A 24,942-nucleotide genomic window follows, 5' to 3' on the forward strand; every position below is an offset into this window, starting at 1 on the left:
GAAATTATTCCATATTCGAACCAAAGTCTTTGTACTATCACTTTGTTCACTACCTATTTTCTTCAAGTCACTAATTTAAATTTATAATTATTCCTATGTACCTTATGAGAATGCATTTTATCTTGTACATGTATAAGTTTTCAGTATACCTATTGAAAACACTCAGACCCGAGTTTTAGGATAATTTTTCCCATTAAATCTAAAATAATGGGAATATTCCTTATCGCTTTGTTCTCTGACAAATGATTTGGATTCCTTCTTGAAGTGAGTGTTTTCACAATACTACATACGATTATGTAATGTATCAAGATTATTTTGACCGCTAATAGGTCTCACTCTTTGATATATCAAAGTAACATACACTTCACATCTAAGTTCACGAACTCCTCAGGATTTAGAGTAAATGTTATAAGTCGTCGTGTACGTACATCATTTTGTATGACAACATTTATAAACGAATGAGGCATGTAAGAATACAAATGTATATGTCTATTGTTCTATAATAATATTAAAAAAATAAACAATATTCATCAAAACACCATCCAACCAATTAGAGTTTTGGACACCATATCCAATGGAGGGTGGTGTCAATAGAAACAAAGGGTAAGCAGCAATGAAGGGAGATGGAGCGGTTGGATTGGGAGATACGGTGGATGTAGGAGGTGATAGTTGAGCTGTCTAAAATGGAGCATGTGGTGAAGAGGATGGTAATGGAGAGTTCGAGCCCGTAGTGGTGGAGGATGAGCTTGCCAATCTCAACCATGGACATTGTGGCTAATGCCTTAAGTTGGGAATAGGATTATTCTATCTTGCGCCATGTAATTTGGCTTCACTGAGTCTATTTTTTTGCTTGGTGTTTGAACAACTATCTAAGTGGTAGCAAGTCTACAGAATCATCATTAGAATTAGACGTTGGTACCATTTAAACAAAGAGAAATGCTAATTGTACTAACTTTTTTACTAATAAATGGGTACTAACATGATGTGGAGCTTATTTATTAGTATTCATAGCATTTTTCTTTATTAATTGTTTTGATCCTCACCAATAAATAAGCTCCACATCATGTTAGTACCCATTTGTTAGTAAAAACGTTAGTACCCCTAACATTTCTCTTAAACAAAATTGTTAGTTCCTTTAAAAGAAGATTATCGATTTTTAATAACAGTTATCCTGTTCTTTTATTTTATAAAGTAATGCTAGAAAGAAGACCTATTAGGAGTGAAAATGCGGTTACGATTAGCGGTTATTGTTTAAAACCGCTAACTGTAACCTCCTAGGCCGTTAACCGGCAGTTAATAACCATAATAATCGCTAACTGTTTTTTTTTTTTTAAAAAAAATGATGTCATTTCTATAATAATACGATAATACCCTACTATATACGACATCATTTTTAGATTTTTATACATTTTTATATATATATTTGAATACAAAAATGACCTCATTTCATTATTTGTATATAAAATATATAGGGGTTAGCGAAAACTGTTAACCATAACCGCTTAGGTGATTAGTGATTTTTCTTAATTGCCTTCATAAGCGGTTAGTAGTTAGTTGGCAGTTAATAACTACTTACCTTTTCACCCTTAAGACTTTTATGTGTTAGCTGTGTTATCTCAAAATTAATATGACTTTTAAAATTACTATTGAATTTGTTATAGATAATTAATGAATTTTGATAAAATCATAATATCGTATGCTACATAAATTTTGAAAGAACAAAAGAAAGACATGAATCTTCTCCTAACATTAGTTACTCTATTTTATAATACAGAGCGCAAATCCATGACAAGACATATAGCATTACTTCAAAATATGTATATATATATATATATATATATGCAGACATCGGTCGGGTCGACTACTGGACTGGAGGCCCAACCGCAATTTACCGATTATCAGCATAGACATATATTATAAGCGAACGCCACCCCACCCGTTGCAGGCTAATCGTATGTTCCAGACCCCCTCCGACCTCACACGCTTCCTTCACAGTAGAACCCTGCTTTTCTCTGTCTGGTTCTCATTTTTACAAAAACCCTAGTGTCCGTACCGAATCTTGTCGCCGACTTCACCATGGGTACGTCGCCAACCCTTTCTCTCTTGACTCTATTTTATTTTCAATTATCTATCTGAATTTGTGTTTTTAACTTTCACTTGTACGTGCAAATTTTGTGGTAATTTTGTGATTGATCTTTGTGATTTATCTGAGCTCTGATCTGAATTATCCTAGTGTTATTTGAATTTCTCCGTAAATTTTGTCAATTTTTGTTTCTCGCTTATTTTTTGTTTTTTATTTTTATTTTTTCAGGGGATTCCAATATCCTCCGTTTGGTTGATGAGAAAATAGAAAGAAAAAAAGATTGAATTAATTCGAAATTTTGTACCTTTCTTATGTTATGTACATTAAAAAAATTATAAGTAGTTAAACGATCTTGGATTATTGGAGTTTCTTTTTCTCTCAGGGTATTAATGTTGATGTTGTGGTGAATTAAAAAAATTAATGGATATGACTTGTTTAAACTTTTTTAAATGGTAGATGCTGATGAGAAGAAAATGATAGATATTGAGGAGGAGATACGTTCTTTGCAGCTTGACTCGGCAGGTACTATTGAGATGGCACATAAACTGGTTTTCAATAAATAATATGATGGCTGATTATTCTTCTTCATTTGAATATTTTTGTCTGTGTTGTGATTGGAACTTAGAAGAAGAAAATAATGGGGTTGTTAATCCTGAGGATGCAAAGGCAGAAGAAGTTGAGGAAGTGGATAAGATGGAGGAAGGTTGGTAGTCCCATTAAAGGTTTTCTTAGTCCATTGTTATTGTATATTATTGTGAAAGATTTTTTATTTTGTTTTGGCTTTGTATATCACCGTGTGATTTGTAGGTCACGAATATGTTGTATGCTTCTCTTCAAATGCATGTGGTTTCAGGCTGAGTTTAAATGGTATTGAAATGAGGAAACTATTGAATGGTTTAAATGAAAATGAAGATGTTGAATTTGAAAGATATTTCATGATTTAGTTCAAATATGATAAGTCTTAAAGTGGATACATGAATGGGCATGGGAAACACTTGCCTAGGGGAAAAAAATTGCATGGTAATACAATTACATTGCGTGTGCAAGAGTTCATTAGACCTCCATTGGAGTTGGACTTGGGCATGTTGGCTGCTGTTTTGTGTCAACCCAAAGGAATTGTTGTTTTGTGATCCAGCCGTTGAGGCCAATGGTTCCCCACTACCTCCGAGGGAGGCTAGTGCCAGCGTCTCTGGGATTGTTTTTGGGTTAGCCTTTGATCCTTCTAGTGAGGTCTCGCAGTTGCCGTTTCACCTGGAGGGGAGTAAGGCGAGATCTGCAAATCTTGCCAAAGATGCTGCAGAGCCTTTGGGTCATTTAGATGTTGTTGACAGTGATGGGTTGAAGGAGTCGCACATGCAAGTGCTTTTGCAACCACTTGCTCAACCTTTGGTGTCTTCGCTGGTTGATTAATGTTGTGGCCCATGTGGTGTGGAGGCTTATAGCGGTTCTGTGCGCAGTCTGGAGGCTCCTGGTGGTGGCGTGGAGGCTTTTGGTGGCCTAGGTAATGTTTTAACAAATCAAGGCCTTTGGGTGTTTGTTTGCCCGAATCTCAACCTGGTTATTGGTTTGAGAGCCTAGTTACAGGTAATTGTGCCTCCTTGTTGGGGGTTGCCTTCCTAGAGATGTTGAGGTTGGAGAGGCTCTTCATTGTTCTTTGTTCCCTCTCTTTGAAATTTTTCTGCGGGTGTTGTGGGGGAGGCTAATGTTATTGGAGATATGGGGAAAGGTTTGGCTATGTTTGCCTTGGCTAGGATGGATTTGGGTTGTGGTAGAGGTAATTGGCAGCTTGTGTATAATCCGTTTCTTTGTGGGGACGTGGATCTCTTAACTAGGGAGGAAGCCTCTCTTTGAACTCCTCTTAGACCGGTGTTGGGAAATTCCGGCTACTTAGATTTAGGGTATTCAAATTGGGTGGTGCAAATAGCGAAGGCGATTCATCGGGTTTTGGGGGTCTCATGTGTGGGTTTTGAGAAGCAATTTATGGCAATTCTGATAGTTATTGAAGCTAGCTGTACTAAGAAGGTTTATCATCCAATTCTAAGCCAAGGAACAAAGGTAGTTTTCAGAATTAAGACGGTTGGAGTGCTCCATCAATTATTATTCAAAAGGTGGGAGCTCAAGCCGTGGCAAAAGAAAGGAAAGGGGGTTATTAGTTCTTAATGAAGCCTAAATCGAATACATGGGATAGTAAGGTGGTGGAGAAGATCAACGAGTGTGGGGGAATTAATCTTGGTTGTCACTTTCAAAATCGTTGAGCATCATTTCACTTGGGCTTTTGCGGGTATTTATGGACCTAATTCTTATAGGGATAGAACTCAGAAGGCTCCGCTGGGATGAGTTGGCTGGCTTGCTCAGTTGGTGAAATGTGCCTTGGTGCATTAGGGGTGATTTTAATGTAACTTGATTCCCTAGTGAGAGATTGGGAGAAGCTTGTTTATGCTCACCTATGGACTCTGGCTTTATTTTTTATCAGGCCTGATGGACCTCTCTCTTTTTGGTAGAACTCTTACTTGGTCGAATAATCAAGACTTAACCTTTTGGTCTAGAATTGATAGATTCCTTGTCTCTTCGGTGTGGGAAGCCTGATTTTCTGGTGTGCCTTAGAGGAGACTTCCTAGGCTGTGTTTGGTAAACAATTTCGTTTCAATACCATTCATCTCACTTTTTTCATTTTTACAACATTCTCTTACTTTTTACATCATATCAATCACTTTTTATTACTATTCAAATAAAAAAATCACTAGAAAACAAAAAATTTTCATTTTTCCATACCAAACATTCTTACTTTTTCACTTTTTCAAAAAAAAAAAAAATTCTTACTTTTTTTTACATCAATCAATTTTGCTATAGTATCAAACCACTAAAACCCCAAAACCCTTTACCAAGCGGACCCCTAGACTTTGCTCGGATCATTTCCCAATCCTCCTTGAATGTGGTGACATTCTAAGGAGTAGTGGGTTTGAATTTGAAAACATGTGGCTTAAGTTGAAGGTTTTGTGGATAGGGTGAAATAGTGGTAGGACGCTTACCATTTGGAAGGTTCTCCGAGCTTCATTTTAGCGAGTAAGCTTAATGCTTTGAAAGTTGATTTAAAAAGATAGAATGATGAGGTGTTTGTCAATGTAGAGAGGAAGAAGAAGATCCTTGTGGAAGAGCTACGTGTTTTTGATATCATTGAAGAAGAGAGGGACGTTGGTGTTGAGGAGAGACTGAAGAAGGTAAAACTTGTCAGGGAGTTAGAAAGATACATTCTCATGGAGGAGGTGAATTGGAGGCAAAAATCTAGGGTCTTGTGGTTAAGGAGGGTGACAGGTGCTGCACAAATGTTTTTCACAAAATGGCCAACTTTAACAAAAGGAAGAATTCCATAGGCTCGTTAATCAATGGTACAACTTCCATCAACCGGTTGGAGCTTAGCGAGCATATAATCAAGTTTTTATAAAAAGTTATACACCGAGCAATTCAATTGAAGGCCTTTGTTGGATGATCTTTCCTTTGATTCTATTGATGAGGCTGGGGCTAGTTGGTTGGAGAGAGATTTTGAGGAAAATGAGGTGTTAGAGGTAGTGAAAGCTATGAATGGTGAGAAGGCGTCGAGTCCTGACAATTACTCTATGATGTAATTGTGTAACCTTTTTTTATTTTTTTTAGGTATATTTTATGGGTCATTTGTAGTTGTAAACATTAGGGGCCGTATCAGAAGATGGTTGTCTGCTCTTGTTTGGAGCAAAACCAGCCCTTGCTTTGCCACACAGAAAATAAAATGAAATATTTATTAGATGTTGATCATGTGTTCACTGATTCAAGATGCCTGCATGTTTTTTTTTTTTTTTTTTGCCATTTTATTTAATTGGTAAGTTGAACATGGACCTAGTGGGTTTTGAATCCATAATGCCATTGTCCACCCTATTCTTGTGGTGGGTGGAAGTGTTATTTGAGACAAGAAATATTTGCTTGAGTGATATGATTTTAGTACATAAAACTTCACCTGAAGATATTTTTTTTTTCTTTGGCTGGTTTCAGATTCGAAGGAAGCTGTCCATAAAGAGGCAGTGCAGGTTGAACAAAAAGGTGTTTGCAGAAGTATTTTTTTATTCTGACTTTTTGGTTATAATTATGTGCAATTTAGCTTATTGTTCTATATCTAGGGGTTTTTGTTGTTAATATTTACTCCAATTATAATTTTCTTGTGCTGACTTCTTGGCTTGGAATCATAGTGAAAGATAAGGAAATCTCTGCCTCAGTTAAGCCAGTGGTTGAGAAGGAATTACCCAAGAAGAGGCACTTGAATGTTGTCTTTATTGGCCATGTTGGTAGGTTGATCAATTTCATGGTTTTTCTTTATTTAAATCTGCTGGGTTCAGGATATATTCTGTCTATCTTTTGTGATGTTTATCTTTGAGTGACCATCGATGTTGTCATAGATAATATAGGCTGGTGTGTTGTCTGCAATACAGATTGACATAGCAGTAGTCTAGATGAGTTGTTATGACTGTTACTTTTCTTTTCTTTTTCTTAATTGTTTTTTGAGGGGAGGAGAGTAATGCTTCGTAGCCCTCATTCCCTGACCAAACTTGTACTAATGAAGTTCCTTTGTTTTCTTATGTCTGGAAATGAAAAATATTTTGGCTGTATTGTCTTGGTCAGGTTGAGAATGAAAAAGCAAAATTACATAAAAATATGGGAATGTATCTGCAATGCTAGAAATCTAATGCAAATTTTAGGGTGCGCGGAAGAATTTAAGCTGTAGGGGGCATATACGGCGAAGGGGGATCTCTAGGTTTCTTATGAAGTTCAATTATGTTTTCTGGAAATAAAGTGGATGTTACTACAGGGTTGATTGTCCATTTGGAACTTGCTTAGCTTGGTAAGGTTAAATGTAATTACTTTGCAAGAGATCATAGTGTCAAAGATGGTTAAGACGCTCTGATAAATTGGATTGAGCAGGACTATATAGTATATACTAAATGGGGAGAATTCTCTGGGATGTGATTCTCTTTGAGTGGTCCTAGATTTGGCTTTATTTTATTCACATATTCTTTGGATGGATTTTCTATGTTTTTAACAGGCTTCTATGCTGCTATCACAAATGTTATGGTGATGTAACTCCTCATTACAAATATCTATTACATGTAACAAGGTGGCAGTTGAAAGTGAAATGATATGGTGGATTCAACTTTTTAATTATCCGGTTGTTGGGTGAGAACAGAAAGGGATCTTGGAATTGCTAATATCTTAGGCTTCTTAAATGTGAGGTTTTGGTAGTAACATCAGCTCTCTCTAGATTCAATGGTTTTTTCTTTCTCATGTTTGCTGTGAGAATGTGTAGTTGGTGTGAATTGGGCTCATGCTCCAAATCCAATTTCCAATAGCTGCCCTAATTTTTAAGTGGGAAATGTACATAGAGAGGGAGTTAAGCCTAAGCCCATCATGATGTATTTTGGAGGTTTAAAAGTTTTGCTAAGTGTGAGATTGGTGGATTCCTCTACAGAGCCTCTCCGGTGCGTGCATTGGAAACCAATGTTTTTAAGTATTGTGAGAGGATGAAGGAACTTAGAAGGGTTAGTGCTTACATGAAAGCCTTTTCAACTAGAAATGAGATTTCATGGAAGGAGATACTTTCGTCAGCAGCAATTGAGATGGTTTCACAATTTAAGGAAGTGGTGAATTTGGCTTTTTACTCATTTTAAAGAAAGCAATTTGTAATAGTAGTCTTGGTTAGCAGCGCGTGCAGGCGTGTCCTGCTAGAGTTTCGGTTTCTAGTTCGTGAGATGCGTTCGATTAGGGTGAGATGGAACGTCGTTTCGTGGTGGAAGCTAAATCTTTTTCTCTCTCGGCGACAAAAGGCAAGTCAGAGATATGTTTGGAGGAAAGGAGAAAAAGATTCAGTGGATCTATTTCTCTGGGGATTCGGTGCTCCGATTGGTTGGCGAACATGGTGGAGGAGGCAATTATGTCTCAGGGGAAGGAGGAGTTTGTGAAATCCTTTCGTGTGGAGGTGGAGGTTCTGATGGTTTGCAAGGGCAGCAATAAGGCAGGTTGCTTCCTTCAGGCGACTGTATTTGCTAAGGGGGGCTGGAAAGGGGTTATTTGGCTAACCAAGGGCTGAGGAGGATGGGGTTGGTGTTGTTTCGTGGGTGAGCTACAGCATTTACTAGTGCTCATTGTCGCAAAGGAACAACAGCTGGCTTCTGGAGTTATTTTCGGCGGTGGTGGTTTCTCGTCTCCTCATTCCTATGCGGCAGTGCTTTTTGCGGCACCTAGTGGTCTGAAGACGTGGTCCATGAATCATGTAGATCTAGATCCGATGGTGGGTTGTAATGAGTTGGTGAATGGGAGTGAGGAGATGAGATTGCCACTTAATTGCTTCGAGTTTGAGTTTGGTGCGTCGTCTCTGGAGGAGAAGGCAGGACCGAGGCTGGGTAGGAGATCTCTACAGGGAGGCGGCGCTCATGTGAGGCAGATGATGAGGTTTCTACATTCTCTGCAGTGGACCCTCGAATCCTTTAGGGCTGACGTGGATCAGGTTCTCTACCGGGTTGGGCCTAAAGCGCAAAACACGTTGTGGTTTAAGAATGAGGGCTAGGCTTAAGGTCTTACTAAAGTAGGTAAGGCCTCTTATCCTAGGTTCGGATCTAAAACCTGTTTCTGGGTCATTTCTGGGCCTTAGTCCTATCTTGGGAGAGGAGTTGGCTCCCGGGTTTGGAGCAGGTCACGAGGATGTTTCGACGGAGAGGCCTCGTCTTTGCGGTGGAGTGGAGCCTGAACTGAGCTACCGGCGCTAGCTTCGATGACCTTAGAGGTATCCGATGGCTTCTCCGACGAACCTAGTGACATTATTGCCTTTGTAGTGGAGTGTTCGTCGAGTTTTCAGCCTTTGGTGAGTTCGGATCCAGAGAAGATGGAGGCTGCAGTGGCTTCTATATCTTCGGCGGTGGGAAAAGCTTTCGGCAAGACTGATCGTAAGCCTGCTCCGGCGACGAGCTGGAGCATGGTGAGTGTGGAACCTTTTGCGGCTGCTTTGGTTTTTCCGGGGGTGGAGGAAGCCCCCGCTAAGATTGATTGGAAACCTTCTCCGGCAAAAGGTTTGCTTCGGAGGGGATTTCTTGGGTCGAGAACTATTTCTCCATCTTCACTTGAAGTGAAGGAGGTGTCCTTGTAACTTGGACTGCTAAGGAAGACTCTTTTACTTTTTCTCATAAGATGGGTCCTCCGATAACAGAGTCACAGGCTAGTCATACAGTCTCGGAGGTTGCTCACAAAGGGCTTTCTGATGGTTCTTCCTCGGGGGTGACTGAGCTGGGTATGAGACTTCGCCTCTCTCATCCTGGAATGACGGAGAGTGGAACACCTACTTATTCTTCTGTTTCCAAGTCTCAGCTGGGGTATTCTTGGAGAGTGAAGAAGAAGATAGGTAAGCAGCTGAATAAGAATAAGAAGTTGCTGGCTGACACTGTGGAGGGCACTCCGGTGGTGAGGGCGGAGGGCTATTCCGAGGGGGTGCTCGATGCGATGGAACTCGCTCCTAATTTGGGATTGTGGCACTAGTAGGGTCAAAGGCTGGGTGGTTTAGGCTTGCCTTGTGAGCTTAGGGCTGTTTTGTGTGTTGGGCATCAAGGTTTGTTGAGGCTTCTTTTGAGTGTTAGGGTCCTTATTTGGGTTTTCTTTTGTGGGATAACGCTGGTTTTCCTATGTATACTTTTTGTGTACTTAGAGGCACATTGCATTTTTTTTTTAATATATACAACATTACTTATCAAAAAAAAAAATAGTAGTCTTGGTCAAATTAGAGTATTACTAGGTTAGGAGAGTGTTATCTGCAATAAAAGTCTTGGGTGTTGTGTTTAACGAGGAAAATGATCACAGGTCAGTTTTGTCAAAGAGCTGCTGAGTCAGGAATGAGGATATTGGTGGAAAGTGGGGCCTTCTGAAAGAATATTATGGAACTGGTTTCCAGGCTTCCACTGGTTTACTTTGGCAGTACATAAATGGGGGTCTGCATGAATGTCTCAATTCTTTCTCTGATCCAGAAAAAAAGAAAAAAAGTGGACATGCTCTATGTCAAATTTCTGGCATATTGGCTTGCTTAGTTGTAGGTATCAAATTATTGTTGATGTGTTGACAAGCAGTTAAAAGATGGTGCTGTTTGGGATTCTTATATTCTCTCAAAGGACCTTTATGAGAGGAAAGGCATGCTTTGACAGTGTTCTATATTGTATAAATGTACTCTTCCCAGGAAGCGTAGTAGTGAATCAGGTTTTGTTAGGATTTAACTTAAGAGGATTGTGTGGCATTCTATTTCTTGTTCTTGTGCCAAATGAAGTGTAAAAAATTAGGGAAAATTACAGTTTACCCCCCCAAAGTTGACAGCGTTTTTCAATTCAAACACCAAAGTTTCAAGTTTTGCAATCCACCTCCCCCAAAGTTCCAATTTTTTGCAATTTGATCAATTATATCCAAAACTTCCCATATTGCCCCTATTTTTTTTATTTTTTATTTTTATAAAAAATTAAAAATAAAATTCGGGGTGGCTATGGCCATCTGGCCATTTTTGCAACTCCAAATTTATTTTTTTTCATAAAAAATAAAAATAAAAATCAGGGGCAATATGGGAATTTTGGGATAATATTGGTCGAATTGAAAAAAATTGAAACTTTGTGGGGGTGGATTGCAAAAATTGAAACTTTGATGTTCGAATTGAAAAACGCTGTCAACTTTGGGGAGTAAACTGTAATTTTCACAAAAAATTAAAATGAGGGTAAATTGAAGGACGGAGATTACTCCAGAAATAAAACAAGATGATTTATGTGATTCACCAAATTAGTACTTGGTGCATGGGTGAACTTAATTTACCTATACATATTATTACAAAGTTTGCTTCAGCCAAATTTACTAAATTGAAAACATTCCAAAACAACCCCTGTATACAAGCAATTGTAAGACAGCAAGTGTTTGACCACTGAAATCACACTAAGTAATAGTCCATGCTCACAACCATAGGAGTCTGTCTTGGACAATGGGATTCACTGTCTCCCCCTTTTGGTAATAATGACTTGCTCCATCATACCCTAAATTTGCTCAAATCTGTAGCTAGATCTGGTAGCTGCGACTTTCATTAAGTCGCATAATTCTTGATGTTTTGGACAGTTGGTGACCGAAATAGGAACAATTGGATTTATTGGTTTTGTGGTATCTTGTTTATACATTGCTTTTTGCGTTATTTTATTTTGTTGTAGTGTATTTAGATGTGGTTGATCCATTTTTGTTTTGGTTGCAGATGCTGGTAAGTCCACTATTGGAGGCCAGATACTTTTTCTTAGTGGTCAGGTGGATGATCGTACAATCCAAAAATATGAAAAAGAAGCAAAGGACAAAAGTAGAGAAAGCTGGTGAGACCTTGCTTCATTTCATAGCTGCTGTTAATTAAGGCTGACAATGTGCGTTAGAACATTCAAGAAGGCAGATTTGGTTGTTATTTTACTGTTAGTTTTGTGTATAGAACTTTAGCGCCCTAGTATGGCTATACATTTATCGAATGGAAAAGGTGGGAGATGTTAGGTGACTTGAAGCAATTTATTAAACACTCACAACCATGTAATGGACTTCAATGACATGGAGTGCCATGAACTAGAGCTCAATGGTGAAAATCTAAACTCTCTTGAGAACTTATGTTTGAGTAGGACGTTCTGTATATACATTTCAGGATGCTTGAGCTAATGCTTTTCCTTGTTATTAGCTTAATAAGACACACAGCTACTTATTAAAGAGGTCCTAATAAGTTTTTTTCCTTGAGAAAAATTGTAATGCCAATCTTCCATAAGTTCACCATCTCAAAAATGTTGAGAATAAAAAATGGCCACGACTTGCATGCAAACTTAAGGCTCTTAAATTTGACTTAAAGCATATGAAGTTGAGTTTGGCAATATAGAGAAAAAAGTTCCTTTTGGTTGATCTATGAGTCCTTGAAGGTTTGGAGGAAGAGAGGTTTGGTTGAATGATTTGGAGAGGACTACGCTTTTGGAGGAGCTGAGTTGGAAGCATAAATCGAGGGCACTATGGTTAAGAGAGAGAGACAAGTGCCACAAAGTTCTTCCATCGAAGTGGCTAATTCTAATAGAAGTAACAATTTCATTGAGCACCTAGTGATTAATGACTTTGTTTGTTCAGTTTAGGCAGTGACCAGAGATCACATTGTGCAATTCTATGATAGCATATTCACCGAGTGGTTTAGTTGGTGCCCCAGATTGGACGGTCTCTCGCTTGACTCCACTGGGGGAGGAGGCCAATTGGTTGGAGAAACCCTTTTGAGGATGATGAGGTCTTTCGAGGTGACAAGGCCTCGGGATGGTTTTACTATGGGTTTTTTTTCCAACCTTGTGGGGAGGTGCTTAAAGCAGACATCATGAATGTCTAATCTGATTTTCATGGTAGAGGTGCGTTTGAAAAATGATTCAATGCTACCTTCATTTCTCTTATCCCAAAGAAATCAGGGGCTGTTGATATCAAAGAGTTTCGACCTATTAGCTCAGTGGGTGGCACTGGCAGAGACAGAAATGTAAGGTTGTAGGGGCGGAATTAAACTAATATGAACCAGTGATAAAATAATTGTTTTCTTAATATACTATGCCTTTTTTCTTTTCCCTCGAGAAACACCCAGAGCTAGGAGGTGAATGGTGACTAGTCTATTTACTCAACCTTATCTATCAAAAAGTGCGGAGAAAGAAATTATGTCAAAAATAATTTTACGTCAAAAACAAGCATACTGCACCTTGAATCCACTGTTTTTATTAGTCTTCCTGCATATCTAGAGTAATAAGCATACTTCAGCTTGTTTAGAAAGATACCACATGCACACATATTCCTTAAGGGTACCATGGTCCCGACAAAAACTCCCCACTTTTGTCATTTTACCTGGCAAGCATATGAAAATTGCACACCAACCAGCCCCCAACTTTTTCCTTTTTTCAGTGTCTGGCACAACTTCTATATTCCAGATTATGTTTTTTGTTCATTATGATAGTAATGTATTCTTGAATATGAATTCCAAACATCACCAGGAATTGGTGGAAATTTAGTTGTGATTTATTTTTGCCTTATTTGGTTTTAGTCATCCTTCCTCCCCTCTTTTCACCTTTGACCTCCTTTCCCCCTGATGCATGAATATCTTTGAAGTGTGATAAATAATCCTTTTGGTTGAAGTTGCATGTAATTATATAATCTGAATCCATAGCACATATGGTAATCGCCTGTTAGTTTATTTTCTTTGGATGACCACAACTACTGTTATTGTGCTAGGTATATGGCGTATATTATGGACACTAATGAAGAGGAGAGAATCAAGGTATGATTCAAATATTATGCTAATAGAATTTGCATAACTAGCCAGGCTATATTGTTATGTTTGGTTTGTAAAGCATTTTTATTTTATAGATAGTGTCTTTTGACAAGTATTAAGAGTCTTATACGAGAGGGGGGAAAATATTTCTGGTTGGAATGCTTTTTAACTTATTGTCTCCACCCTGTATATACCATTATTTAACTAATTTGTATTGCTGATTGCAGGGTAAGACAGTTGAAGTTGGAAGAGGTCATTTTGAAACTGAGACAACAAGATTTACAATTTTGGATGCCCCGGTGAGTGAAATTAGCATCAACAATACTGTTTCCAGACACTGTTTTTCCTTTTATTTTTAAATCAAATGCATCTACTAGAATAATTATACACTTAAGGATGGGTTGAGAAGCTAGAGAAAAAGCTTAATAAGCTTTATAGCTTTGATCACATTATCAAAGATGTTTGCACCACATAGTCTTAATCACACATGGCATATTACAGTTTTTAAAACTTTCATATGATGTTTGATATTTTGTGTGTTTATTGGAGACTTTTTTGGTCTGTCCTTAATTTTGTTAGCTTAGTTGGATTTCCACATAGGGAAATTTGGTTTGCTAGACGGATGCTTTTAGGTAATAGTTTGTAGTTTGTGCAGTTTGTTCATGTAAGATGTTTGCACCTCATGTTCTTAGTCACAAACTCCAGATTACAGTTCTTTTAAAATTACCATATGCTTGTTTTAATATTTTTTTTGTCTTTAAGATCGTTAGTCCTGTGATCAATTACTGGGCTTCCATATCTCAAAGCTTTGAAATGCTGTTTAAATTGAGTTTCTTTGTTTGGTTTTTCAGGGTCACAAAAGTTATGTCCCAAATATGATCAGCGGTGCATCTCAAGCTGATGTAGGCGTACTGGTAAGCTTTGTTATAAATTTCATTCTTGATACTCAATGATCCTGAATTTTGGATATCTATTCATTTCTGCATTGATCTTTGATGGGTCCTACGTTATGGATATTATTACTCTCTCTCTCTCTCTCTAGGTAATTTCTGCACGAAAAGGGGAATTCGAAACTGGATACGAGAGAGGTGGACAGACCCGTGAGCATGTTCAGCTTGCAAAAACCCTTGGTGTGTCTAAGCTGCTTGTAGTTGTGAATAAGATGGATGATCCTACTGTCAATTGGACAAAGGAAAGGTACTTTTCCTCTCTCTCTCTCTCTCTCTCTCTCTTGTGTTTTCTGCTCTACGCTTGTCTTCTCCAGTAGTATCTTCATGTTGCATTTCTCCCAGGTACGATGAAATTGAGTCAAAGATGATACCATTTTTAAAGTCTTCAGGATACAATGTCAAGAAAGGTATTGGAAGACATTTTTTTATGCCTTATATGGTTTTTGGCTTTCACAAATCTTATTATTATCTTTCATTTATACTAATAAAAAAAATTATTCTCTTTCATTTTGTGTTAGCTTCTAGATATATCATATATGTATGTGATTTTTCTAGGGGTATTAACATCTATTGATAGAGTTTTTTTCCCTGGAGTGTAAAGATTTAATTTAGTAGATAAAATAACTCTTGATGGAGGTCGACTGAAACAACAAATAAGATTGTCTTACACTTCTCCAAGAGCTTGCCTCCTGGTATCCTTTCAATGGTGATCATTCAATTTGATATTGGAACATATTTTTTATGGCATTTGTAGATTGGTAATGAGAATTCATCCATTGTGGGATCCTTTACTGTAATTGTCTATATGATATGACGGCTCGACTCCACCTTGCCTCTTTTGATGCTATGTTTGCTACACTGTGTTTCAATTCCTTAAAGAAGATTGTATGGCTTTTGGGTTTGCTATGAAAGTTTGTTCGACAATGATTTGTGTGCTATTGATGAAGTGAATTATTTGGATTCCTATTGAAGTTTAAGATTGGATACTTCTATACATAGTGAGATCATGGAAATCTTCCCCAAGTTTTAAATTTTATCTTTAAGGAGTATTTGAGCTAAATATCATTAGTGGTATTCAGTATGGGTTTTCTAAGTTGGTTTTATTTTGAAGCTAATGCTTTTAAGCTTTCGGTTGAAAGGGGCGTTTTGTATTTCGTATTGTCTACGAAAAAAGCATAGGAGCTTCCTGAATAGTGGGTCATGGGCAAGGTTAGCATGGAGTGGTTGTTGGCTACTGTGGAGGTGGAGGCACTGGTCCAAGGGGGAGGGGTTGAAGCAGTTTTTCAAATCTTCTAGGGGTCGGTAGTAAAGCTTTTCTTGCACAAAGGTGCTCACACAGTCATGGCCCGGTTCCTAGCGTTGGCAGAGTACAGGGATCGTGGCTGTAGGAGTTTCATTGCCATCCTGGCGGGTCTTGAAGGGAGGGGATGGAAAAGTTGCATCGCTGAGTTGCAAAAGGTGGCAACTATTCTCTAGTTGTCATTCGAAGAAGGAAGGTCACAGTCTCGTAAGTGCCCTCGATGCTCCATAGTCACTCGCTTTGGATGGCCCTTCCTCTTTGCCTGTGTTTAAGGCTTCGGTGGAGGGTGATGGTAGTGGTAGGGGTGGGAAAGCTTCAGATTTTGCCACGTCAACTAGGGAAAAGTGGGTAACCTGATGGACAGAGACATGAGGGACAAGGGTGGTAGTGGTAGGGAATGTTTGGCAACCATAATGTTTTCGTTGTTTCTGTTAGTGCGGAGCACACAAAGGATGTTGAGGGTGATAATGCAAACAAACAAATTTGGAGATAGCCTTGGAGGTGTGTAAGCATACATTGGGCCCATGGTAGATGGGTGCCTTGCGAAGGACTCTAAGCCTCAACCTGAGGTGAAGGAGAAGGCCCCGCTCATTTCACATGCATTCTCAGGTGATTTTATTCTAAGCCCAGGCATTCGGGAGGGGGGCCCTCTATTGTGGGTTTGAGCATAGGAGCTGGCCAAAGTTCTTGTCAGCCCGGTTTTACTAGTGTTGAAGCCCAATTCTAAAGGGAGGGCCCATTTGCCTGCAGGTCATGGTGTGCTCAACTCCAACCCTGCTAAGGCACGACCCAAGGGGCCATGTCCAAATCGGCTTAAGTCTCGGGTTATAACCCATGGCCGGTGTATCCCAAGACCACCGTAAAGTGGAAAATCAAAACGGGCACCATGGATCCTCACGAGTAACAAAGCTAGTTTAGAGCCTTCCTCTGTTGAGGCTGTTGATAGTTGAGTGCCTCGTCGCCTTCTCCAGACCTCGCTGCCAATCGTTCTAGTTGCTACCAACAGGGGTGTCATGATGGTATGAGGGGAGGGTTCTATTACTTATGTCGATGCCTCTCCATCAACGGTGGATCCCTCATTCTTCTAACGAAGCCATCCTCCTCTGTAGTTCTTGCAAGTGTCTCACCCCATGTTGACCATGCTTCTAGTGCCGGAGCTGAGGGCTTTTAGCCTGCAATCTAATGGGTTGTTGTTTATGGGTTCACTTTTGAACAATTCCTCCACTGATGTCTTGTTAGTCGTCCCTCCATTTGGACTTACAAGTGACATGGGCTTTCCTAAGGGCAATGGATTGGGTTTTAGTCTCAGAGATGGGAGGAGAGTCGTAGTCCCAAGTTTTAGTCCCGAGGCATTTCTTCCTCCTTCTGGGAAGAGCTTGGGAGAAAAAAGGGGACTATCATCAGGCATTCGTTGGGGTTTACGAATAACATTTTGGTTACTTTGTCTCATCTCCTATTCACGAGTGACACTTCGATTTTTTGTGAGGCTACTCTTGATCATCTCCGTAATTTGCAATGTCTCTTCTTATGTTTTGAAGTTGGTGTCCTGTGGCTGAAAATTAACTTGGTCTAATCAAAGTTAGTTTTCCTTGGTGTTGTGGTTGATGTTGGAAGCGTGGCCAGAATTCTTTGTTGTAGGGTGTCCTCTCTGCCTATGAAGTATCTAGGCCTTTTCATTTTAGCCTTTGTTTTAGGCAAAATCTATTTGGAATGGTATTATTAGAAAGATAGAACGACGTTTGGCAAGATGGAAATGGCTTTATTTTTCAAAGGGTGGCAAGATCACTTTGATTAAAAGCACTCTCTTTCATTTGCTTGCCTATTTTCTATCCCTTTTCCCCATCTCAATTGGAGTTGGTAGCCGTATCAAGAAAATTCAACAGGATTTCTTGTGAGGTGGAGTCAGTGACGAGTTGAAATTCCAACTTGTCTGCTGGTCTAAGATTTGTACTTCTTTGTTTTAGAAGGTTCGGGGGTTAGGAACTTGATTTTGTTAAACCATGCCCTCTTGGGGAAGTTGTTGTCGCATTACACCACAGATAAGGCTTTGTGGAGATCTATGGGGTGGGTGGTGCACCAATGCAGTGCATGGGTTCTACGGGGTGGGGCTGTGGAAAAACATTAGGATGGGGTGAAGGGATTCCTCTAGATATGTGAGATTTAAGGTGGGAAATGGGACTTAAGATTTTGTTTTGGCATGACATGTGGGTTGGAAAAGACCTTGAAGGAAGTTTTTCGGTGTTGGTCACTTCATTCTTCAACCTCTTGTACTCTTAGGTTCAAACGAGAAGGCTAGGATATATGATTTGTTTGCCCCTTTCTAAAAGGTAGATACTCGAGGTTAGATCTTTTTGTCATGCGCTTAGCCCCCCATTGATCTTTGTTTCCTCTGGAAGAGCATTTGAAGAAGTAAGGTGCCTTGATGAGTGACTTTCTTTGTTTGGATAACAACGTTAAGGAGAATCTTGAGCTTAGATACTCTTAAGAAAGAGGCATATCATAGTAATGGACTAGTGTTGCTTATGTGAGAAGAGTAGGGAATCCATTGATAATAATTCTGCTCCATTGCGCTTAGCCCTTAGTAGTCTTTCTCTTCAAGAGGAGCATTTGGAGAAGGTGGCTTGGAGAGTGACTGACTTTGTTTTGAAAACAATGTGAAGGAGAATCTTAAGCTTAGATGCACATTATAGTAATGGATTGGTGTTGCTTGTGTTAGAAGAACGGAGAATCCATTGATCATCTTTTGCTCCATTGCAAAGTAGCTAGAGACCTACGGATATCGGTTTTCCATCTTTTCCAGATAGAGTGGGTAATGGCCCAACTGGTAGTGGAGTTATTGGCTAGTTGGAAAGACCAGTTTGGTAGTCATTGCAATTTAGAAGTCTGGAGAATGGCTCCCCTTTGTGTGATGTGGCGTATCTACAGAGAAAGCAATTTTCGAAATTTTGAAGATTGTGAGAGAATAATGGTCGAGTTAAAAGATATAATGTTCAAAACCCTTTATGGGTGGACGGTTGCTACCAATAGTTCTCGTTTTTCAAATTTTCTCGAATTGTTGGATTTGTGTTCACTTTTTTCTCCCTAAGTGGGTGTCTCTCTTGCATGCTCCTTTTGTACTTGGGTTGTGCCCCTTTGCGCCTTCTAACAAGATTGATTTATTTATATATAAGAAAAAAATCATCATTTTTTCCCAGTGTTCATTGAAATTAATGTCGGAAAAAGAGGTTTTGAAGATATGGAGGTTGGCTTCTTTTTGTGTTTAATGTGAGGTATTTGGAGAGAACGCAGGGACCTTTGAAGAGCATGAGATTGTGATGTTAGAGATGAAGAAGATGATGTTTTGATCCCTTTATACTTGGAGAGTAGCATGGAATAGTTTGCATGTTTCTAATTTTTCTTAGTTTTAGGAGTTATGTTTTTCTTTTTCTACATTTTAGGGGTTATCTATGTATATTTCCTGTGTACTAAGGTTGCACCCCTCTGTACTTTGAATGAATTTGCATTATATATATATATATATATATATATATATGTAATAGGAATTTCGGGCAAGGTTTCTGATGCATGCTTCAAAATTATAGAGCATTTCTTTTTAAAATTCAACTCAGCTAAGTTTCGAGATCAATTTTTGATTTATTTGAATGCATTTCCTAAACAAATTAGTCAAAATTGTGGGGAGCTGGTATGCTCTGACCTGACTGAACTTTAATTAATGGGTTTCAGGAACAAAGCTTACTATTGGTTTACTTGATCCATATTTTTGAATTTGCTTCTGAGTCTGCCAACCTTTATTCAATCTAATTGGTTATCTGTTAATTGATCATTTCTTGGTGATGTAAATACTAGATATGTTTTCAATGTTGTTGGATTTGTTGTTTTGATTGAGTATTAGTTTAATACTTTTTAAGTATGGCACTAATCATAAATGGGTCTAGGACATACTTCACAGTTTTGATCCAAACCTCTCTTCAGGACGTGTAATTTTAGTTTTATTGTTGTAAGAAAAGGGGAAAATAGTAGTGTGGTGATCTTAATCAAGACAAGTCCATGTACAAAGCTTTTGTCTGTGTGGTACGTTAATTGGTATATATTGTGCCATGGGAAGGCTGTAAGAGAAAATGGTTTATAGGAATTAAACTTGTTAGAAAATCACATCATAAATTTAAGTTCAATTTCTTTTCTCTGCAGAAATGATATTATTTGTATGTTTTTTACATGCAGTAGTCTGGTTGCATTGGGAAATAAGTGATTTCTCGGCTGCGCTAATTGCTATTTGACTTGCAGATGTCCAGTTCCTGCCAATATCTGGTCTGCTAGGTACAAACATGAAAACAAGATTGGATAAAAACATTTGTCCATGGTGGGATGGTCCCTGCCTCTTTGAAGCCCTTGATGCCACTCACATTCCTCAACGAGATCCCGAAGGTCCATTTAGGTGTGATTCACTCTCTATGTTTCTCTTTTTTTACCCCAACTCTCTCTCTCTCTCTCTCAAGTACTATTTTCTCCCCATCCTGCTTGTGGTCGAGTGGAAGCCAGTTCTTTGGTTAACAAATTTGATTTTTGGTACATATTTCAAATGGTGTGTATTGGATTAGAGAATGCTTTACTTTGCCAACTGCTTTCATGCCTCTGTGTTGTTATGTTTATCATTAATTGTGTCTTAAGAGTACATTAAAATCACAAATCCTTATTTATTTCAAGAGTTATTTTATTTTTTAAAAGTATTAAAAGTTTCATTAAAAAGAAAGCAAAATGGTTGTCCTAAAAGTAATAAAAGTGAAAAAAAAAAAAAAAAAATGAACTCATTTCAAGAGATACATGAAAGGAAAAATAAATAAAACTAAAATTCTACAAGTTACAAATGTCTTATAACTCCAAGAAAGACGATGATAAAGTCCCCCACAATTGCCCTCATTCAATCCAAAATTGACATAAGATAAAACTCTTTCAATATTAAATTGGTCTTAAATGGGTTCTATACCTTTAGAAGTCCTGGGTCCTCTCTCTCCAAATACTTCACGAGGCAATTTGGTATGCATTTCAAACAATGCTACACTTTTTATGTACTTCAAGTAATACTCTCACAATTAGTTTTTAAGTATTAGTGGGCTCTAATGTGTTTTGGAATTGGTTGATCTCAATGTAATCTAGTTTCTCACCAAGTTTTTTTTATATATGAATTGGTTTTTTTAGAATCAAATTCTGACTGGTTCTGATGGGAATGTTTGTTGCATGACAAATTTGATTCAGAAATGACATAGGGTCCTATCCTGATTGCTTTAATCTTGTATCTATGGTTTGGAAGGACTACTGATGTGGATCGTATTTGTTAAAATGTCAAATGTGTAACCCTGTAGGATGCCTGTTATAGACAAATTCAGAGAGAAGGGAATTGTTGTTATGGGAAAAGTAGAATCTGGTACTGTGTGTGAGGGAGATTCCTTGTTGATAATGCCAAATAAGGTATCCTTCTGCTTCTTTTTTCTCTCCCACAGATTAACTTCCCAGCTTCTTTTCATTTTTACTGAGGATTTTATATGATAATCTGCAGGCTCATGTTAAAGTTATTGATATTTACTGTGATGAAGATGAGGTCAGATATGCAGGGCCAGGTGAAAATGTACGGGTTAGACTAACTGGGGTTGAAGAAGAGGGCATATTATCTGGCTTTGTGTTGTCAGGCATTGGTAAGTTTTAGTTGCCCGTATTACACAGTTTTCTATGTAGTTTCTGAGGTATTAAATTGCTTTTCTTTCATGCAGCTAAACCAATACCTGCTGTTACTGAGTTTGTCGCACAGTTGCAGATCCTTGAGTTGGTGGACAATGTATGTGTTTAAACTTCAATTCTCTCTCAGTGGTTGTCATTCATTTCCTTGATCTGTATCTTCCTCTTGTTGCTGTTGATAAATTTTGTATGTAATATCTAAAGTACTGTGAATGTTTCTGCTGTCTAGGCAATTTTTACAGCTGGCTATAAGGCTGTCTTGCACATTCATGCTGTTGTTGAAGAATGTGAGATTGTTGAGTTGTTACATCAAATTGATCCAAAGACAAAGAAACCTATAAAAAAGAAAGTTCTCTTTGTGAAAAATGGTGCCTTTGTTGTTTGCCGCATTCAGGTTTGCTTTGCTGCTTTGTTAGTAATAAAGTTCACAGAACATTTTCCTTTGAAAATGTTGAAACCATCTCGAATGTTACAAATATTCTCCAATCGAAAACTGCAACCTTTTTCTGCATGCTCTGGCAAATATCACAATTTTTTCTAGTAATTTACAAATAGAGTGTTCTCATCCCCTTATCATTCCTTCCAGATATGTAAAGTGTCTTTAGTTTTGGCTATACAGTTCTTGATCGAAGTCACTGCCAAATAATTTCCGATTCTTTGTCATAGTTTGTTGATATTGATCCCTTGTGCACTTGCGGTTCTTAGGTGAATAATTTAATATGCATCGAGACGTTCACAGATTTTCCTCAACTTGGAAGGTTCACTCTTCGTACTGAAGGTGAGAAACTGATATTGCCCTTGTATTCATGTGGCGTTCATGATGTTAGTATTGGTTGTCACGTGGATATTACTCTGTTGTACAGGAAAAACAGTTGCAGTGGGAAAGGTCACCAAGCTTTTATCAAGTATTTAAACAATTTTGGCACAAGAGGTGAGGAACTTTTTAGTGCTTTCTTTCATCATCCTTCTTTCATATTACATTGTTGGTTTTCTCTTGTCATCATTCATCATTTTCAGTAAAATGAAAAAGTTAGTGGTTGAGGTATTTTCAAGCTAAAAGTTTTCTATGTTGTGTGCCTTGTAAAGATTTTCTGGCTTCCAACTGCCTAATGAATTGAAGGCTGGAAATTTGATTTTGGCATTATTTTGACCTGTTTGAGATGAACATATTACAAGTAAAAAATTTTGAACTTTGTTGTTTCTGAAGAGATTGAAATTTTGAAATGGTGAAATGACTTCTCGAAATTGGGAATCTGGGATTGACCCTGTAATTTTTTTTGGATTTTAGTCGAGTCTTATTTTACTTGGTTATGACCCATGACTCTATTCCTGGGATGCACCGATACTGAGACACAAGTACACAACGGGTATGGGTATAGTATAAATCTTGTGAAAGTAGGACATGATCAATTGATTAATTGATAAATAAATGTTTGTAGGTGTATTTAATGTTAATTTTAGGATTAGAAAATAGATAACAAGCATCAGACTGTTTTAAGACATGCTAAACGAAATAACAGATACCAAAAAAGCACATTCAAACTTTGTAAAATGACAGGAATTAACAAGTCTCAACTCATGTATTACACTAATTTATATCTCCAAGTTCCAAGTGCATGTGAAAGAAAAATAAGATGAGAATTGAGAAGTCTCTGTTGACGTAAACTAAACCCAATTTACCTCGTAAGACTTTCAATCTTACTTTATGATGCTTCTAGTAACAAGTTTTATTACCATGGAAATTAGAAAGGCATTTACTTGAGGTTCAAAAATATATCCCATATGGTGTTAACCAAAAAACAAAAAGGCTGAAAGCACATGTGGGGAGAGTGAGAATATCTCAATCCCAAATCAGAAAAATAGGATGGACCCTACCTATAGTTGGGTCAAATATACCAGCCTGTCAAGCTCATATTGTATTTTACAGACTTAAAACAGATCGTGGGCTGGCATGTCCTTCGCTCCTCTTTAGACTTGTATGGGCCGTGATATTTTGGAGCTGAGCCACTTTGCAGTCAACTAATATGGATGCCAAAGCAAGTCCACAATCTGAATTCAGGAAATCTCTTTTAATTCTGCCCATCTATGCACCAGAAGCCATTTTTGTCCTGTGTTGATAGAGATCCTTAGTCCTTACCCCCCAACAAAGTAATAAGAAACTGATTGACGTACAAGCGTGATGGTGCTTGACCCCAAACAAAGCCCCTCATGACGAGCCAAGGCCACGATCGAGTGTGAGAGAGATTGTTGGGGAGCATTGGTGGCACAACTGTGATGAGAAAGTGGAACAAAGAGCATGAAAGAGATTTAGGATCTGACTTAGTTTATGATCTTTTTCTTTTTTAGTTTAAATGATACACGTCATCAATCTGGGCCATGTCTGAAATTTGAAATTTATTTTTTTAACTATCCGAAATGTATTGGATACATATCTGGCCACGCCCAAGTCATATCATGTTCGATACATATTGGACATTGACACAGCTGTGCTTTTGGAGTATCTGTGCTTTGTTGCTCCACTCTATAGCCAAACCTTCTACCAACACGTTTAGCACAATTTAGTTCCGTAACATGTTCCACTCTATAGCCAGGCGTTATATCGCAACTTCTGTTGCATGTTAATCACCATAGTTTCATTTGCAATTTTTCTAATCTGTGTCTACTTTCTTTTGACCCCTTACTCTTGGTTGCTTGTCACTTGTTCCAGCGTTCTCGATTTGAATCTGTTTATCTATCCTTCTTTGGCTGCATTTTCATTGCCATATATGATCTCTCTCTTCCTCTCTCTCTGCCAGTGTTTCTCCTGATTGTTTTTCCTTGTGAATACAAATTTATGTTTTTTCTTTTTCCGAAACCCCAACTTTGTTAAGTCAGCATTCTGTTCTATGCAGTTCATTCTTTCACAAATTTGTCAAATTGTTTTGTGGGAGGGTTGCCTTCAATTCGTCATCTCTTGATCAAAGGTGCATGATTATTTGTGATTGTTATCTCTCTGCCCGAAATTTGTTTGTGAAACCAAATCAAATGGCTTAATAGACTGCCCTGTATGACTTTGATGAATGTTAGGGGAACTCTTTCCACAAATCTTGGATCACATAAACGAAGGAGACAACTTATCACAATCCCTTTATCATGGAATTACTTTATTTGGATTTGGTTTATATGTTTGACAGTTTGACGTGGTATTTATGATTGTTAGGCATTCAGATACGCTGATTAGGAAAAGATGAGTCTTTTCTGATATCATATGATTATTTTTTGACAGGCAACCTTACTCTGGGACATAAATGTTGCTGCATTTCATGGCAGCCTTAAGGGGTCCTAATTTACAGCAACACATGCAACTCATCATGTCTATGAAAATCTGGTATTGCATTATACAGCGAGTAGTTTTTATTAACAGTTAATTTATACGCCCATGTGTTCTGGGTGGGGCTTTACGGGCCATTGTTGCTTTGGGGGTTTTTTTATGGGTGATATTCGACCTGATTCACCAATTGCCCTATTTTAGCTTCATATGATTATGAATAATGGTTTTGAATCA

At 38.2% G+C, this 24,942-nt stretch overlaps 1 protein-coding gene across 3 annotated transcripts; it reads left to right on the forward strand.

Annotated features, from left to right (window-relative positions):
• Window positions 1-1,930: 1,930 nt before the first annotated feature.
• LOC132183941 (uncharacterized) lies at window positions 1,931-24,942 on the forward strand. Of its 3 annotated transcripts, none has more exons than XM_059597410.1 (19): window positions 1,931-2,080; window positions 2,540-2,605; window positions 2,709-2,786; window positions 6,107-6,154; window positions 6,301-6,396; window positions 11,361-11,472; window positions 13,379-13,424; window positions 13,646-13,717; window positions 14,270-14,332; window positions 14,461-14,615; window positions 14,711-14,775; window positions 19,953-20,103; window positions 21,029-21,134; window positions 21,223-21,358; window positions 21,434-21,498; window positions 21,628-21,792; window positions 22,104-22,176; window positions 22,262-22,329; window positions 24,664-24,942. In XM_059597410.1, the coding sequence occupies exons 1-18, from the start codon at window positions 2,077-2,079 to the stop codon at window positions 22,309-22,311; spliced, it is 1,551 nt and encodes a 516-aa protein (XP_059453393.1). In that variant the 5' UTR covers window positions 1,931-2,076; the 3' UTR covers window positions 22,312-22,329; window positions 24,664-24,942. The 3 variants fall into 3 exon arrangements, with proteins under 3 accessions (XP_059453393.1, XP_059453395.1, XP_059453394.1); XM_059597412.1 differs by having other exon boundaries at window positions 2,712-2,786; XM_059597411.1 differs by having other exon boundaries at window positions 24,290-24,747.

The sequence above is a fragment of the Corylus avellana genome, chromosome ca6 (genome assembly GCF_901000735.1).
Source record: "Corylus avellana chromosome ca6, CavTom2PMs-1.0".
NCBI classification, from domain to species: Eukaryota; Viridiplantae; Streptophyta; class Magnoliopsida; order Fagales; family Betulaceae; genus Corylus; species Corylus avellana.